Source organism: Homarus americanus, unplaced genomic scaffold (assembly GCF_018991925.1).
Source record: "Homarus americanus isolate GMGI-L3 unplaced genomic scaffold, GMGI_Hamer_2.0 scaffold25827, whole genome shotgun sequence".
NCBI classification, from domain to species: Eukaryota; Metazoa; Arthropoda; class Malacostraca; order Decapoda; family Nephropidae; genus Homarus; species Homarus americanus.
The window spans coordinates 1,786,020-1,803,039 of NW_024738300.1; the positions used below are offsets into that span (position 1 = coordinate 1,786,020).

General features: G+C 37.5%; 1 protein-coding gene across 4 annotated transcripts in view; it reads right to left on the reverse strand.

Moving 5' to 3' along the window:
* The window catches only part of LOC121873786 (probable glutamate receptor), a 53,544-nt gene that overhangs the window by 13,819 nt on the left and 22,705 nt on the right, over nucleotides 1–17,020 (reverse strand). The window contains exons 1-3 of one of the 4 annotated variants that reach the window (XM_042377489.1): nucleotides 11,729–11,915; nucleotides 10,878–11,030; nucleotides 8,289–8,491 (exon numbers count right to left, since the gene is read on the reverse strand). The exons of the other annotated variants lie outside the window; for them this stretch is intronic. Coding sequence (XP_042233423.1) covers nucleotides 8,289–8,491; nucleotides 10,878–11,030; nucleotides 11,729–11,913 — 541 coding nt within the window. The 5' untranslated portion in view covers nucleotides 11,914–11,915. Of the gene's footprint in view, nucleotides 1–8,288; nucleotides 8,492–10,877; nucleotides 11,031–11,728; nucleotides 11,916–17,020 lie in introns of those variants that run through there. 4 annotated transcript variants of the gene reach the window in all.

Consider the following 17,020-nt stretch of genomic DNA (forward strand, 5'->3'; position numbering starts at 1 on the left):
ACAGCTTGAGCAAAAACATAGATATCTGGTAGCTGGAGATATTCCTTATGTTGAGGATAATTCAGATGATTCAAGAGATATTCCTCTCGTCAATACTGATTCTGATTTTGTCCCTGATCCAAGGGCTCTGACAGACACCAGTTCACAGAACCGGACAAGACTCCCTACACTGGCTGCCGCTTGTGACCGATACTTGATTAGTGATTATGCTGGAGCTGCCATTGCTACTGCCACCTTAACTGACTATGGCATTATCACAAAGGATGACAAGAGTCAGGTTATTGGACCACATAAGCTGCGGGATGCGAGACAAAAATACCGATTTAAGAGGCAAGAAATTGAGATGGCTAGTTTAGATAATTTGACGTCACTCTATTTTGATGGTAAGAAGACCGCCACTCGTGTGATGATAAAGAATGAGAAGACCGAGAAATGGAGTTCGAGGATGATGGTGAAAGATCATTATGTCATCATGGTTGAGCCTGGCAATGAATATCTCACACATGTGACTCCCAAGACTGGACACGGAAAGCAGATTGCCAAAACTATTCACGAGTTTCTGGTGGAGAAAAATCTAACCCAGCAGCCCATTGTGTGTGTTGGTTGTGATGGAACCAATGTAAATGTAGGATCAGAAAATGGAGTCATTCATCATCTTGAAATGTTACTTGGTCACCCGCTCCATTATTTCATATGTCAGCTTCACGGAAATGAGCTGCCTTTCCGCGCAGTTTTTTATCACTATGATGGTAAACCAAGTGGTCCTGAGCATTGGCGTGGTCCCATTGGAAAGCAGATCAAGGAGTCTTTGTCTGAGCTTCCAGTTGTCGCCTTCCAGCCAGTCAGTTTCCCTGATTTCCCTGTGTTTAATGATGAAGTGGAGAAAGATCTGTCCTGGGATCAGAAATACCTGTATAGGATTTGTAAAGGAGTTATCACAGGTGTTGTTGAAGATGACTTGGCTGCTATTGAGCCAGGTCCTCCCTGTGTGTCAAGGTGGAACACCTTATGGAGTAGAATCCTCAGGCTGTATGTAGCAACATCAAGACCCAGCCATGAGTTGAAAAGAATTGTCATTACAATAATAAAGTTCAGTGCTCCAATGTGGTTTTACATCAAGATACACCCTTACGTAACACACGGCTCAAGGAACGTATTCCAGTCCCTGCTATATATGAAACACCTGAATAGTGAGGAGGAGACGATAGTGAAGAAGGCTGTCCAGAGAAATGCATACTTCGCCCACACAGATCAACTTCTTCTTGGTATGTGTGCAGATGAGGACATGACTGTTAGAGAAAAAGCTGTCTCAATGATAAGAAAAATTAGAGAGGAGAATCAGCAAAAGGAAGAATGCACTGGCAGATCTGAAGAGGAGGAGGAAGATTCTGATGCTGCTGTTGACGAGAATTTGTTAAACTATACTGATGAGGAGGGTAAAGATGGAGATGGGAATGAGGATGTGCCTCCTGTAGTCAACATGAGAAAGGTGGTGACTCCGAAACTAAAGTGGCAAGCAAAAAACTATCATTCCATGATTAACTGGAGGAATGAACTCAAGACTGAGCCTCCTTACATTGCTTCTCTGTCAAATCAACAGGTTAATGACATTCTTGAGACACCATTAGTGGTGCCCAAGTGGCCAAACAGCACTCAGGCGGTCGAGAGAGGCATAAAAGTGATGACTGAAGCTTGCACTGAAGTGACGGGATACGAATCGAGAGATGGATATATTAGGCAAAGATTATTGTCTAGGAAAATGATGCCAAGGTTCCGCACAAAAAAGAATTTCAATATGAACTTGTAATGATTTTCTATAAGGTGTACCTGTAAAATAACATGTGAATTAAATCGATGTCACCCATGTAAAATTTATCATTATCCTGGAAAACATTAAATGGCACCTAATTTTTGGTATACACTAAAATTTGACAAAAAGTCGTTCGCGATGCGGCAGGGTAAGTATGCATGAAATGGCATGAAATTTTGCACAGGTGTTTGTTACAGCCATACAAACGATGCCTGAAAAGTGCAGCCTGCAACTCCAATAAAAGTGTTTTTTCCCTGCCCCCTATTGCACAGTGACTCACTCTTATATATATATATATATATATATATATATATATATATATATATATATATATATATATATATATATATATATATATATATATATATATATATATATATATATATATATATATATATATATATATTAAATAGTTTGTGTACCATTATAATATTACTGTACTTTCACATACTCAAATATAGTATGCTTTAAATACACACCAAACATACTTAAACTTTATAAGTAACAGTTAAACAAAAAGCAAAAACGACATATAGGATAGGGAAAAAAGTAAAAAAGTGTAAAAAATTAGGACCATCTTTATTTCTGAAATTAAAACTACAACTTTCTACAAAGTAACTTTTCTTGTTTTTTTGTTGGCAAATTCTTCAATGACATTGTCAAAAACTATTTCATCTGTCAATTGTCGCTCTATAGACAGTATGGCAAGATTTCTCAACCGCAAGGTGCTCATAATAGATCTTAAGTCATTCTTGATCAGTTTTAGTTTCGAAAAACTCCTCTCACAGGTAGCAACACTAACAGCAATTGTGAGGAAAATCCTCAGCATTATTACTATATTTGGAACCGAGTTCCAAAGGTTATACTTTTGAATAAACTGCAAAAGTTCAAGGGGGCCTTCTTTCCACGTCTGTATTCTGTCTTTAATAGTTATAGCAGCAACAGCAACAAAATGCTGAAGTCTTTTTCTCTCAACGAGGAACTCCTCTTTATCAATGTCGTCGTGATCGTGATCTATTTGACACTCATATTTATCATCCAAAAGATTCAATGGGGTAAGGAAGGCATATTTCTCAGCAAGTTCATGAAGCTGTTGAAATCTCAAAGTTATTTCTTGGATCACTCTGTCTAGAGAAGAAAACATTTCTCTCCTCAATTCAATGTCGTATGGCAATTCAGCATCTAGTGATCCTTCACCAAACTATTTAATTATGTCCGTAACTTTTGAAAGCCCTTACTGTTGTCAGACAAAAGCCACCCCGATCAAAGTAGGGGGCTTTTGTCTGGGTGGCTTTCGTCTGGGGGGCTTTTGTCTGGGTGGCTTTTGTCGGGGGGGCTTTTGTCTGTACCCCAGTGAGGATAGTGTCTTAGTATACAATCGCAATGCTGTGAAACAAAATCTTAATATTTAATCTCAGTACCGCAGCAAAAGTCACATTAATATTTTTTAACCAATACTTTAATATTTCTTACCTTATAGTATTAGGTCTTCCAACGAAGTAAATAACTGGATCGAAAACACAAGAGAACTTAAAAGTCGTCTAGCCTCCCCTCGTCTTGTCACGATGGAGACTTGTGCAGAACTGAAGTGAATTGCTTGTAACTGGTGGATTGGTCGGCTGTACATGAACTGATATGACCCGAGACTGCATGGTTTTGAAGCTACTGGAGACGTTAATCCTTCCCTTTGTCTCATCGGCAAGTTAATCCTCGTTGTGTCTGACCTAACATCTGACCCACACCACATGAGCTCACTGGCGTACTTGTTTGAAGTTGTTTCCTTAATCCTCAACAGGTTACAGGTTGTGTGTGTGGCGGGGGGCCGCATAGCAAGGGTGTAGCTCATGACGTGGCCGTGATGATGTGGGTCAGGTGTTAGGTCAGACACGACAAGGATTAACTTGCCGCCGATACAAAGGGATGGATTAACGTCTCCAGTAGCTGCAGATATGGGTGATGAGCAGACCCAAAAGTGCCGCCCCCCAAAAGTGCCGCCCGGGGCGGACCGCCATCCCCCCTCACCCCCTACGCTAGTGGAATTAGCATTCATGAATCTCCACACACACCCACACACACACACACACACACATATATCCAGTGAGTGACTTTGTAGCTGGGAACTGTGTGAGATAATCCTATCTTGGTTAACTGGGTTTACTGAGATGGGAATTAAGTGGTTGGTGATAAATTCATCTAGTGTGAGCTTCTTTGAAAAAAAAAAGTGGCGTTTTGTGAATTCCTGGAACTATGATTAAGAGTCGGCAAGGACAGAAAAAGTCAAGTAATTCAATTATTGTTCATCAATTGGTTGTATGCAAACAGGAATATATGCGGAGCGGCTAAGTGGCAATTTGTTTAGGGAATCTTGCAAATGGTGACACAAATATGAAAAAGGCATGAAGATTCAATATGGGTTAATTATCAAATCTATCTGATTGGACATTAAAAATTCCTAGATAGCGGCCAGTTTCCAAGATGGCCACCAAATGTGGATTTCAGATTTCCTTTTTGGGCTAAAAATTATTGTGTTCATCAATTCAAATGATTTTAGTGTTGATTTCCATGTTTTGAGTGTATAGAATCTGAATTTTGTGTTGAAAACTCTGAAATGGATAACATTCAAACGAAACATGCTTATAAAGAGCGAATGTCAATGTACTACCAGGGCACACTGGTGACAACACTGCTGTGAAACTCAGCACGGGGTTCAGTATCAGCTACGTACAAAAGCCATAGTAAAGATTTATATATATATATATATATATATGTATATATATATATATATATATATATATATATATATATATATATATATATATATATATATATATATATATATATATATATATATATATATATATATATATATATGTATATATATATGTATATATACAAGTACTTAGTGTCCCAAATTTTATCATCTTAGCCCCAAATAAGGTTAAGTAGCCGCACCTGAATTGACAGGATGTGCCAGCGCAGGAGAGCCGATTATAATGAGGTTAAAGTCATCTGGATGGTGTACAGATCGCACGGGACTTAAATGATACTGGATGAACGATCGGGCTAGGTGTAGGGCAAACAATTGCTTGAACTTAGTTGTATCCCATACAGGAAAGTACATATGATACAGAGTGGTAAAAGGATAAACCCTCGGCTCTGTACCACAATGGCGATGAATATTGGTCCTAAAAGTAATCCTGAAAGTCCACATTTTCAATTCTGTAGCCTTGTCCTTGACATGGAGTTGACCATATTCATACTACTCCCATTATTCAGAGAAGCAAATTTTTTAATGTATCGCGATGTTTTGTCAGAACTTATACCATACTTTTTTGTAAACAACGATGTCAACTATGCTCGTTGGCTCCCTATTCACCTCAGAGATATGCTCGCTTTAGAACAACAACACCCAGAAGTAGCAAGGGAGTTTCACAAATTAAATTTTGTTGTCCACAAATCAGAAAGGTATTTCTCTTCACTATCCATTAACCAGGCGCATGAACCAAACAATGCAGTCTTAAACGGTGTTGGGGGAGCCATTGGCCTGACAGAGGATCCAACACCAGTTAGGCGATGGATGGTGGCAGGACCTGAAGTTAATCGTCTAGTTGCAGGATATGATACATTGTCGGGTAAAAAAGATCCAAGAGCAACTAACATACTCAAAGGTTGTTCATTGATAAAGTGAAATCACTGTGCACTGTGTTGCAAGAAATAGGAAATCTATTTCTAGAGGAGTAAACTTAGTTTTTTTTTTTACGGGGATTAGCCCACCCAGGGACAGGTCACTGACCCACATTGGGGCCTTGTTGGCGAAAATTGTAATAATAATAATAATAATAATAATAATAATAATAATAATAATAATAATAATAATAATAATAATAATAATAATAATAATAATAATAATAATAATAACAATAATAATAAAGAAATACAAAATGAAAAAAAAAATCAAGTGAGAAACAATATATGACTGTTGTTTTGTCAATACTAAGAAAAACAATTGAGACCCTGCAATTGTGTGTAAATGAGGCAGAAAGTCAGATCAGCAACCTGGGACTTGGTCACAATTTTCGTGATGCCATGTGGTAGCAGGGTCTACCATAGACAACACATTATGTTTCCAATATCTTCCCAGGCGGTAGTTCCTCCCTGTTTGGTAGCTGCCTAATACCTACTACCTACATAATGGTAGAAGGAAAATAATGAAGGAAACAGTGGTGAAAGTATGACAGGGGAGCGAAAGCTTGAGTGGTTTTTGGAGAAGAAATATATCTAGGTGAGCATCATTGTTTTCAGGCAACTCATTATCAGATCATTACAGGTACTCGTTGAGTTCAGCATTTCAAATTTATTCTCACTCAATGCACAGGACCCGTGTACCTTAGTGGTACACACCACGTTACTGTCAGTGCCAAAGAAGAAGTCTTGGACTTATATGAGAATGGACCGAGCGAAGAACTGGACTCCGCAGTAAGTTGGCAATGTGTTTAATCAGCAATGAGAATTGTATTCTTACATTGCCAAAAATAAAGAATTTGGGGTCCTTGTGGCTCTGTATTGTACAATTGAATAGACTGAAAAATAAATAGAAGTTATATTAAACTATATAAACTACTAAAAGTGAAAAGGTTGAATATTCATGAATGATTGGAGGGCATAGCATAATAGTTTTTAAGGAAGAACTTGCTGCTAATGGGTGAAAATGATCAAGGACTTTTTTCTGGAAGTAGTTTATGGTATGGAATAAAATATGTTCAGGCTAAATATCAGTGATCTCATGGAAGGTGTTCAGAGTAATTGCATATGATTTCTTGCTGTACCACACAAAGAACATTGCTGATCCTACTCTCACTGAAATGGTTGGTACACAGGCATTTATGCAGGGGCTGGAAATGAATGAGAATAATTATTTCGTCAAGCCAATCAAAGGAAACAAGGTAAACGTTTTCAAACATGAACAAGTTGCTGATAGTTCAAAGGAGAAGTTCCTGAAGGGTGATTGTCATTTATTCACGGTGGTTCATTTCTTACTAGACCAGCCAGTGTGATTTGCAAGAATTCTTCAAACATTGAGTGACAGCAGTCAACTCCATACCTGTCAAAATCAGAGTTAGTTGACTAAGCTAAACACAGAACCAGCTGTTGACACCATAATAATAGATGGTTCAGCTATGATTAATGCCTTTCCTCCTAGTCGTCAAAGATTTTCAATGAATATGCCAGTGGAGATGTTCTTCCAAAATTGGAATCTTACAATACCAATTATAATAGGGTGGATGTTGTGTTTGATGTCTATAAAAAGAACAGTTTAAAGGCTGAAACAAGGTCAAAGCGAGGTCAGAGTACCAGACGAAGGGCGACAGAAACTAGCAAAGCTCCAGCACACTGGAGAAGCTTTCTAATAGATGACAATATTAAGACTGAACTTTTTCACTTCCTTGCGGACAAGATGTGAGAAATTGTTACACTATACACAATTATTGTAACAAAGAGAGAAGATGCCATTAGCAACTATGATACGCTTCAAGAAGAGTTGACTCCATGCGCCCATGAAGAGGCAGACACTCGTCTCTTTGTACAAGCATAAAAAAAAAGTATCGCGCATGGGGGTCTGACTTCCGTAATGATTCATACATCACCTGATGTACACTCGCAACAAAAAGTGATTACAAAGATTATGTCATTGATTCACATATATATATATATATATATATATATATATATATATATATATATATATATATATATATATATATATATATATATATATATATCTTGATAAAATCACACGGGAAAAGGAAACAACGGAGCACCTTAGCTCTTTATTCAAGACATCTTCAGCCTCTGAAGATGTCTTGAATAAAGACGAAAGCTAAGGTGCTCCGTTGTTTCCTTTTCCCGTGTGATTTTATCAAGATTTATCTTATCTACGTTTTCATTGTGGATCTACATGAAATATATATATATATATATATATATATATATATATATATATATATATATATATATATATATATATATATATGTATATATATATGTATATATATATATGTATATATATGCAAGTAAATCACTATAGGTGCGCGTGATCTAGGTATATGCTGATAACCACAAGGAAAGAAGAAAACACGAAGTTCCCAAGCGCTTTCGTGAATTACACGAAAGCGCTTGGGAACTTCGTGTATTCTTCTTTCCTTGTGGTTATCAGCATGTATATATATGTATATATATATGTATATATATATGTATGTATATATGTATATATATATATATATATATGTATATATATGTATATATATATATGTATATATATATGTATATATATATGTATATATATATATATATATATATATATATATATATATATATGTATATATAAATATATATATATATATATATATATATATATATATATATATATATGTACATATATATATACAAGTAAACATCATGTAAATGAAAACGTTCTGACCTCTCTGTTGGAAGACCTTCTTAAGGCGCGAATTGCCGGTGCGTGATGGGGTGTGGAGGGTGAGTTCGTGGAGGGCCAGGTAGAGGCCGTGGATGGTGTTACGGAGACTATGGTGGAGGAGGACGTCCTTCACTCCTGCCATCCCACCCACCACCACCACCCTCGTCTCTGGCTTCTCTCTCAAAGCTGCTTCCTCCACCAACCTGGGTAAGAGTCAGTGTTTATGAAACTAAGAGGCACATGATACTGTAGTGGAATTATTTCCTCTTCCTTGGAAAAGCTTACTGTAGTACTGTACACCGAACATAGTTTAGAGCAAGAGTGATAAGATATGCTTCATTAGTGATGGTATGGACACACACACACACACACACACACACGGGGTGATCCTATTACCTCGTAAATCTCTTCGGGGGTGAATTTATAGCTAATCTATGAAACGTTTCTAGTTCGTTGGATAAAAAAATAGTAATAAGGAGATAAATTTGACATGTTGCATCAGGTTCGTGTTCATACCTTTACACGATAGAACATTTAGTGCTAATATTTCCAACTTTGCTAATTCTTCTCCCCTTAACAGTCAAATAAGAATGAGCCAAGGTGGATACCAGAAAACTTAAACATGACATAGGAATAAAGAAAGGAATTTATAAGACGTTAAAAGGAGGGGAGCAGCAGCTCAGAAATAGGTATAATGAACTATCTAGGAATGTTAAGAAAAATGTAAGGAAGACAAAGAGGGACTGCGGAATCAAAATAGCAAGAGAATCCAAGGCGAATCCCAAGGGATTTTTCCAGGTATATAGGACAAAGGTCAAGGACAAAGTTAGGCCTTTAAAGTCATGGAGGGGGGAAGTGATCGATGACAGTGGAGAAATAAGCAAAGCATTAAACCGCTACTTTTCATCAGTTTTCACAGAAAAAATTCACGGGAAAATTCCAGAGGTGGAACTGATATTAAGGGGAAATGAAGAAGAGAAATTAAAGAATATAACGATCAGAAAAGAAGATATTCTTAAGAAGATAAATTTATTAAAGAAGACAAAATCCCCAGGGACAGATGAAATTTTTCCTCGAGTTTTCAAAGACTGTAAGGAACAAATTAGCTGACCCCTCCGTAAATTTATTTACAAAATCATTACACAGGGGAGTTGTGCCAGACTTGTGGAAACAGGCAAATGTAGTACCCATATTCAAAAAGGGAGACAGAGCATCAGCGTCAAATTACCGGCCGACCAGTTTGACGTTTGTAGTGGGGAAATTTTTTGAATCAATTATAGCAAATAGCATCAGAACGCATTTAGAGAAAATCAAATTAGTCTTGGACTTTCAACATTGGTTCACAAAGGAAAAATCTTGTCTAACAAATCTGCTGACGTTTTTTTGGAAAGTCTTCGAGGTAGTAGATAATGACGATAATTACGATGTTATTTACTTAGACTTTAGAAAAGCCTTTGACAGAGTACCGCATCAGAGGCTCCTGAGAAAAGTTAAGGCTCATGGTATCGAGGGGAAAGTTTTAAATTGGATAAAATTATGGCTCACCGATAGAACATAGAGGGTCAGCATAGATGGTGTTAAATCTGAGTGGGGTTGTGTAACCAGTGGGGTTCCCCAGGGGTCAGTACTAGGCCCACTCTTGTTAATAATCTACAGAAACGATCTAGATACTAGGATCAGTAGTGACATAAGCAAGTTTGCGGATGACACCAAAATAGGGCGGCAGATTAATTCAGGGCAGGATGCAAATGCACTCCATGAGGATTTAAATATACTTCAGGAGCGATCAGAAAATGGCAAATGAAATTCAACACCAGCAAGTGCAGCGTACTTAATATTGGAAGAACAAATACTGTCAATGTATACAGCCTTAACAACATCAACCTAGAGAAGTCGACTTGTGAAAGAGACTTAGGGGTACTTGTAAGCCCGGACCTACGGCTTAGAAAACAGTGCGTTACTGTTCGAAATAAGGCAAACAGAGTATTAGGTTTTATATCTAGAAGTGTAAGTAATAAGAGTGCAGAGGTTTTATTGCAACTATATCTTGCGCTAGTCAGACCGCACCTCGATTATGCGGTTCAGTTCTGGTGCCCTTATTATAGAATGGATATCAATTCACTGGAGTCGGTGCAGCGAAGAATGACGAAAATGATTCCGGGACTTAGAAACCTTCCATATCAAGATAGGTTAAAGACACTAAACTTGCATTCCCTAGAAAGACGAAGAGTGCGGGGAGATATGATAGAAGTACTTAAGTGGGTGAAGGGAATCAATAAAGGCGATATATATAAAGTTCTTATAATATCCGAGCAGGATAGAACTCGTAGCAACGGATTTAAGTTGGATTAGGTTAGGTTTAGGAGGGATATAGGAAGGAACTGGTTCACAAATAGGTGGTGGACGAGTGGAACAAGCTCAGCAACAACTTTGTAGTAAGTGCTGGAACGCTGGAATGTTTTAAAAGGAGTCTAGATAGATTCAGGGATGATAGAGAGTGGTAGTAACTCTCGACAGGAGCTGCCATGCACAGGCCAACCGGCCTATTGCAGACTCCTTATTTTCTTATGTTCTTATGTTCTTATGTACCTGAGAACGAGGTCGGTGCTGTTCTCGTTGGTGAAGTCGAGGATGAGTGCCCGACAGGTAAATCTGGCATCCCCCCACAGCCCCTGGAGGAGGTGGTCCTGGGCAGACACCGCCTCAACAAGCAGACCAGCCTCCATGTCCACACTCAGGTGTCTGAGGGACACAAGGATACATTATTGCATACCTGTGGATGGTAAATGTGAAAGAACACTACAATTGCTCCCTTATCCTGGCCCATGTTGCATGAAGAGTTAAGTTTATATTGATAAATTCGAAGAGGAGATGATTATGTGAAGGACCACTAATACAACACAACGACAAGGGTGTTGCGAACTGAGAACAAAGACATTTGCTCTCACACGCTTCACTCTAGCGTTTTTAACAGATGGATTCTGTTATAGGAACTCCTTTCTACAAGAGACATAATGGGAGATGACAGTATTGTAGAGAAAGCACGCGAGAGAAGAAAAGATGATGATGAACGGAATAAATTATTAAATATGACTTTAAAGAACTTTGTTTAAAGCAAAGGAAATTTTCAATAAATTCATAAAGCTAAGTACAGTATATGTTCCCTTCGTTTACTCTAAAACTTAGAAAAAAAATCACATGTCCATGCCATGCACTGAGTAGAATGCCCCCCTTTTTTTTTTTTTTGCTGAAATATTAATTCTAATTTACGAAATGATATAATTGACAAGTGGCAAGGCTAAAATACAAACACACTCACACTTTCTTAAAAGAGAGGATGCAGAGAGGAGGTTAATGTTGCATAAGAATATTACCTGAGCAAATTACATGATAATAACTCTATAAGTTATCCATGCTATTGCAGAAAACGTTGGTTTCACCTGATGATGCTGGAGAATACGTGTGAATGTTGTGAAGTAGTGATTAGAACCAGGTGACAGCCGGGGAGATGGTGCTCCACTACCTTACCCACCATCACGCCCACCTGCTCCAAGTGTCCATCTACGGAAGGAGCGCTGACCATCGTAGCAACCAGTATCACTAAAAGACACCCGAGTGACACCATCTTTCCTTTGGAACACGAAGAAATGATCATCGTTACTACTATCGCTTATGTACACACACATACATTTATTTTTTACATTATTTATTTATTTATTTTTTTTTTTTGCCAAGTTAAGTGTTTGGGTATATGCTACAACAGGGAATTTGACCAGAGGTGTCGCGCTTGGTATACTTAATGAAACGGTCTACAAATCCCATTTTGTATATATTCTTGAGAGACTTAACCATTCTCCCTACAGCCAGGTCTTTCCTAAGGTGATACCATCTGTTTTGAAACATAAAGTCAGAGGGAAGTGAAGTTTTTGTTTTATATACAGTTTGAAAAACAAAAATTGGCCAGCAATTGTAGAAGTTTAATAGAAAAGATACAATACAAACTGTTCTTTGCTGGGTGAATAAAAGCCAAAGTTTTATCATGTATTTATTTATTTTCATCAAGAATATTATGAAGAGATATTCAGTAACACTTATCATCGCAGTGCTAAAAGACAATTAAGTTTTTCCTATCTATAACGATCATTCGCTTGGAGAAGGACTAAGAGTAAAAATGAAACAAGTAATATACACACACAACATCTCAGTAAAATAACACTGACGGTTTGTAAACTTTTGTTATATATGTATGATATCCATTTCTGTCAACACTTAATATAGTTGATCATCATCGTCTTGGTTTTGTCAATGCCGTCAGATCATTCTTAATGATCTTGGTGCTCAGTTATCGCTTCTATTCAGTATACAATAATAAGAGTGTGTTGACTTTTGTGAAGAAACAATTATTATAAAAGACTGATAAAGTATAAGCAGGTTTTCATCAGCCATTTGGACGACGCCCTAAGACAAGGTTAATAATCCTGGAACTTAAAGGTGTGTAATTTACAGATTTTTCTGATTTCTGCGTCTCCATAACTTCTCTAGTTAGTTGGTCATTTAACATATAATATTCTGGATAACGAGATTCCATCCACATTAATATTATTTTTAATTCATAAAGGCCTGTTTTAACTTCTGCTTCTCTTCATATTGGGAAAAAAATCAGCATAGATTTATATCAGGTTTTCAATTACGCCTCCGTGTAAGTATCGGTCAAATCCTTGGGGGATGTAGTATAGCTGTTGGTCGTGAAAGATATTGGTGGTTGCAGATATTAGCTGCTGTTTCCTTTCACAGGGAACATAACAAGGATTTTTGTAGTCGGATCTGCCCAGCGTTCCCGCTTTCTTCCACTGATGTATCCACCGATAAATGGTGGAAATACTTATGTGAGTTTTAAGGGAAATTTCTCTTGCTGATACACCGATCAACCATAACCACACGATTCTAGCGCGGTCTGCTGCCGAAGCCCGTCTCCTGCATGTTCTTGTTCTCATCATCACAGTTCTGTCAAAGGGAGTATGATATACATATTGTGGCATCTTGCTGTATACAGTCGCCCCTAAAAGAAGTTGCAATATAGAGCTTACAGTAATTTAGATATCAACAATTTAATTCGGTTAGGTTTTCAGTAGCCTATATTACTACTACTACTACTAGTAATAATAATAATAATAATAATAATAATAATAATAATAATAATAATAATAATAATAATAATAATAATAATAATAAGGAACCATAAATGAATACAAAAAAAAGATTAAGAGTAAGAAACAATATATGTATGTTGTGTTGTCAAAGTTAGGGAAACAATTGAGACCCTGTAATTGTGTGTAAATGAGGCAGAAAGTCAGATCAGCAACCTGGGACTTGGTCACAATTTGTGTGATGTCATATGACAGCAGGGTCTACCATTAGACAACACATTATGTTTCTAATATCTTCCCAGGCGGTAACTGGTAATTTTGCAAAATACATTGAAAACAGGTTAACCTAACCTAACATAACCTACACTTGAGAAGGTTAGATTAGAAATAGGTTAGGTTAGGTTACCTCGTGTAGCTTGATAGGTTATATCTATATATATATATATTACTTTGTTGATCACGAACCCCGGGTATCTCTGTAAGTGTCTGTGTTTGTCTGATCCAGCCATAGCTTCTAAACAGAAAAGTTAGAGACCTGAAACTTTCTCACATATTACATGAGTCACATGTTTGTGCACCTTAGTATTACTATTGACCACGGATCCCCGGGTGGTCCAGTCAAAAACCAACTTATTTCCAGACTGAAATATCACCGTGACGATTGCATGCAGGAGGTGGTTACCCGTGCCAGGAGGGCAAACTATGACAGTCGAAGTTATACAGTATATACCTCACCTGACTGAGGTATATAATGTACTGAAGAAAAACACTCTTCTTAGAACTATGTTTATTCTGCGAATATGTTTTGGTGAATGAGTCACTCTTCTCAACACAGATCTGCTATAAACCAACCGATGTCATAAAGAAAACATACCAACATTACTTTGGCCACCAGTACCTGAATCGTGGCAGAGTGAGGCCACAAATGAAGGGGTAGGGTTATAAGTGATCTGTCTTAGTCACGTAGTGGATCTGGGGTACTAGGATTATCCCTAAACTTGCGAATAATGAACTTTGTCGCACAACTGTTTGTAGAAAATGATATTAACAATTTCCTTAATGTACTAGCCTTCAGAGATATTAAAGTTAGGGATTCCTTGAATTACACAAATAAGTTTTTTTTTCTATTGAATCCTTGGATTCATAGAATAAAACAGGATTCCTTCTACCCACAGGGTGATCTTCTTGCAACATATATGATACTTTTATGTTATCTAATTTTATTGGATTTCTTGTATCATTGATGAATCTCGGTTCTTTAGTTGTATGGTATAGAATTGTAGTTCATGGCCAAAATCTGAAGTACTATATGATTTCGTTTGAATCTGAATTGCTGTACAACTTATATTTTCTATTTAAACCTAAACAAAAGAGTAAGTCATGGGGAATCTAAATTTTTGCATATGTGATAAAATAAAATTTTTGCATTATTACTGAAGAATTTTAAATGGTTTATTTTGTATTAATCAAAGGAGATAACATTAAAAGAGCACAACAAGAAAAATATTTTACAGAAAAAGTTAACTCGATAAGTCAGTTGGTTCGCCTGCTAGCGGCAATAAAAAAATCATATGCCAAAATCAAAGATGTCTTCCGTTTTTTTACTATAACTAGAAAACCAGCAACCAGATTTGGGTGAATTTTAGCATATAGGTTAGTAAGGTCTCCTCTATATATCCTCAAAGTTTCAGCATGTTCTCCTAACTATCATGGTCAATTTGTAATTCCATTGTACTACGGATTACACTCTTGACTTCTCTTTCACAGGCAATCAACGCCAGTTCAACGCTTGCCAGCAAGCTATTGGAGCTATTTATGTTTAAAAAATAATATTTCAAGTAACAATGAGTTCGTTAGAGTGTTGGTGAAGGGAGTGGGCATGCTAGAAAGAGAAGTCAGAACACGTGTTTGTGGGAAAAGGACTATTGCCAAGTCAGAAGGAAATATGAGTGTACGCTCAACGGTCAGGAGTCAAGCAACATGTTATACTCCGTTGAAAATGGGGTTACCACCTACAGTACAAACGCTAATGTGAAGATCAGTGCCAAGTTATTTTCATAGGTCTTCTCTTCACCTTTAGCATCCTAAGTGTTTCAAATGTACTGATACTTATATAACAATATGTAGAGAAAGTAAGTTAAAGCTGGAACCATAGGCATGAACACAGCACATTAGGAATACTGAATTAATCCTTTTCATACCATTTTTTTTGCAGTGCAGGAGCATAGCAAGTTGAGCATTGTTAGTAGAGAACTCTCTATAGTACACCAAAAAGTGTACAAATCACCACTTTGTCCCATAACTTCTCTACCAGAGTGATCTTCCAAAACCTGAACTTACCATCATAAATACGTACTTCATACTTTCTGTGGAGGGAGGGGTATTTATACTTACTCCACAACCCCTGAAAGTTAATAATAAGACCTCTCAGCACGAGGATCAGTCCTCTCCCCAACACTGTACATTCTTTACACAAATGACCTGCCTGACCCCATACACACCGACTCATTGACCATACAGTACGCCAACGACGTAACACAAATAGTCAGACAAAAACTATTGCCAGACCATCTCACAGAGAAAGGTCACACATTGGGAACTCGAATGACAAATACAACCAAACCCTAACAAATCACAAAACACCTACTTCAGTACAAAAAGACAGCAACTTCGCCATACGTACAGTCACGGTCAAAAGCAATAATCCACTCCACCACCTAACCCCTGTTCCTGGCCGGGTTCAGTCTACACGGTAAGTCACATGGGGTGAAGAGGGGGGAATGATCGGCTTGGCGGAGGGCTGTTTGTTGGGGGGTTAGGGGTGTGGGGGAGTGGTATGCGATGCAAATTGATCATCACAGAGGGAAGTGATTGAAGAAAGCAGGGAAATTGATGAGAGGAGGAAGGGAAGGATGGGTGTAAGGTTTTTGCTTCACTAAATTATCTTAGAGTTACTTGTTTGAAAGATGAGGACCCTAAATTTATGATTATTATAATGTCCCATTCATTTCCTTATTCGTGTTTCTTTATGTTGTTCAAGTTTTAAATAACGGTAATTTTATATTTAAAAACATATTTATATGAGGAGAAGTATTGAACACGAGGGTGAAAATCACATTTATTGTTAATATTTACCAATACTGGGTCATAGCCCGTCCAATGACCTCCTCACCTATCAATGGTAGTCTCCCTAACCAAAATTTATATCGTACATATGAATTAAGAGTTGAAATATGTTTTGCTTACATTACACACCCGACATTAATCATTTTAATATATCAAATGACAGCAAATCATCAAAAATACTCACGGTGGCAGGTTCCCAAGTTCTCAGACTCCTCCCAAATGATCATACAGTGACTCGAGCCTCCCTTGTAGTTTCTGACACATTGTAGCCAGCCGGGCGCAATCCGTTACTCTGCCAGCGACTTTGCCAATAGTTGTTCCTTCACATGATTCTGACCTTTATATACTGTCAATGAATATGATGTATTTCTTTGTGTACGAACCTCTGTCCTGCATGGCAATGAACAGTGACATCAACGACATGAATCTGAACTATGTGTATATGTATGCATATGGCCT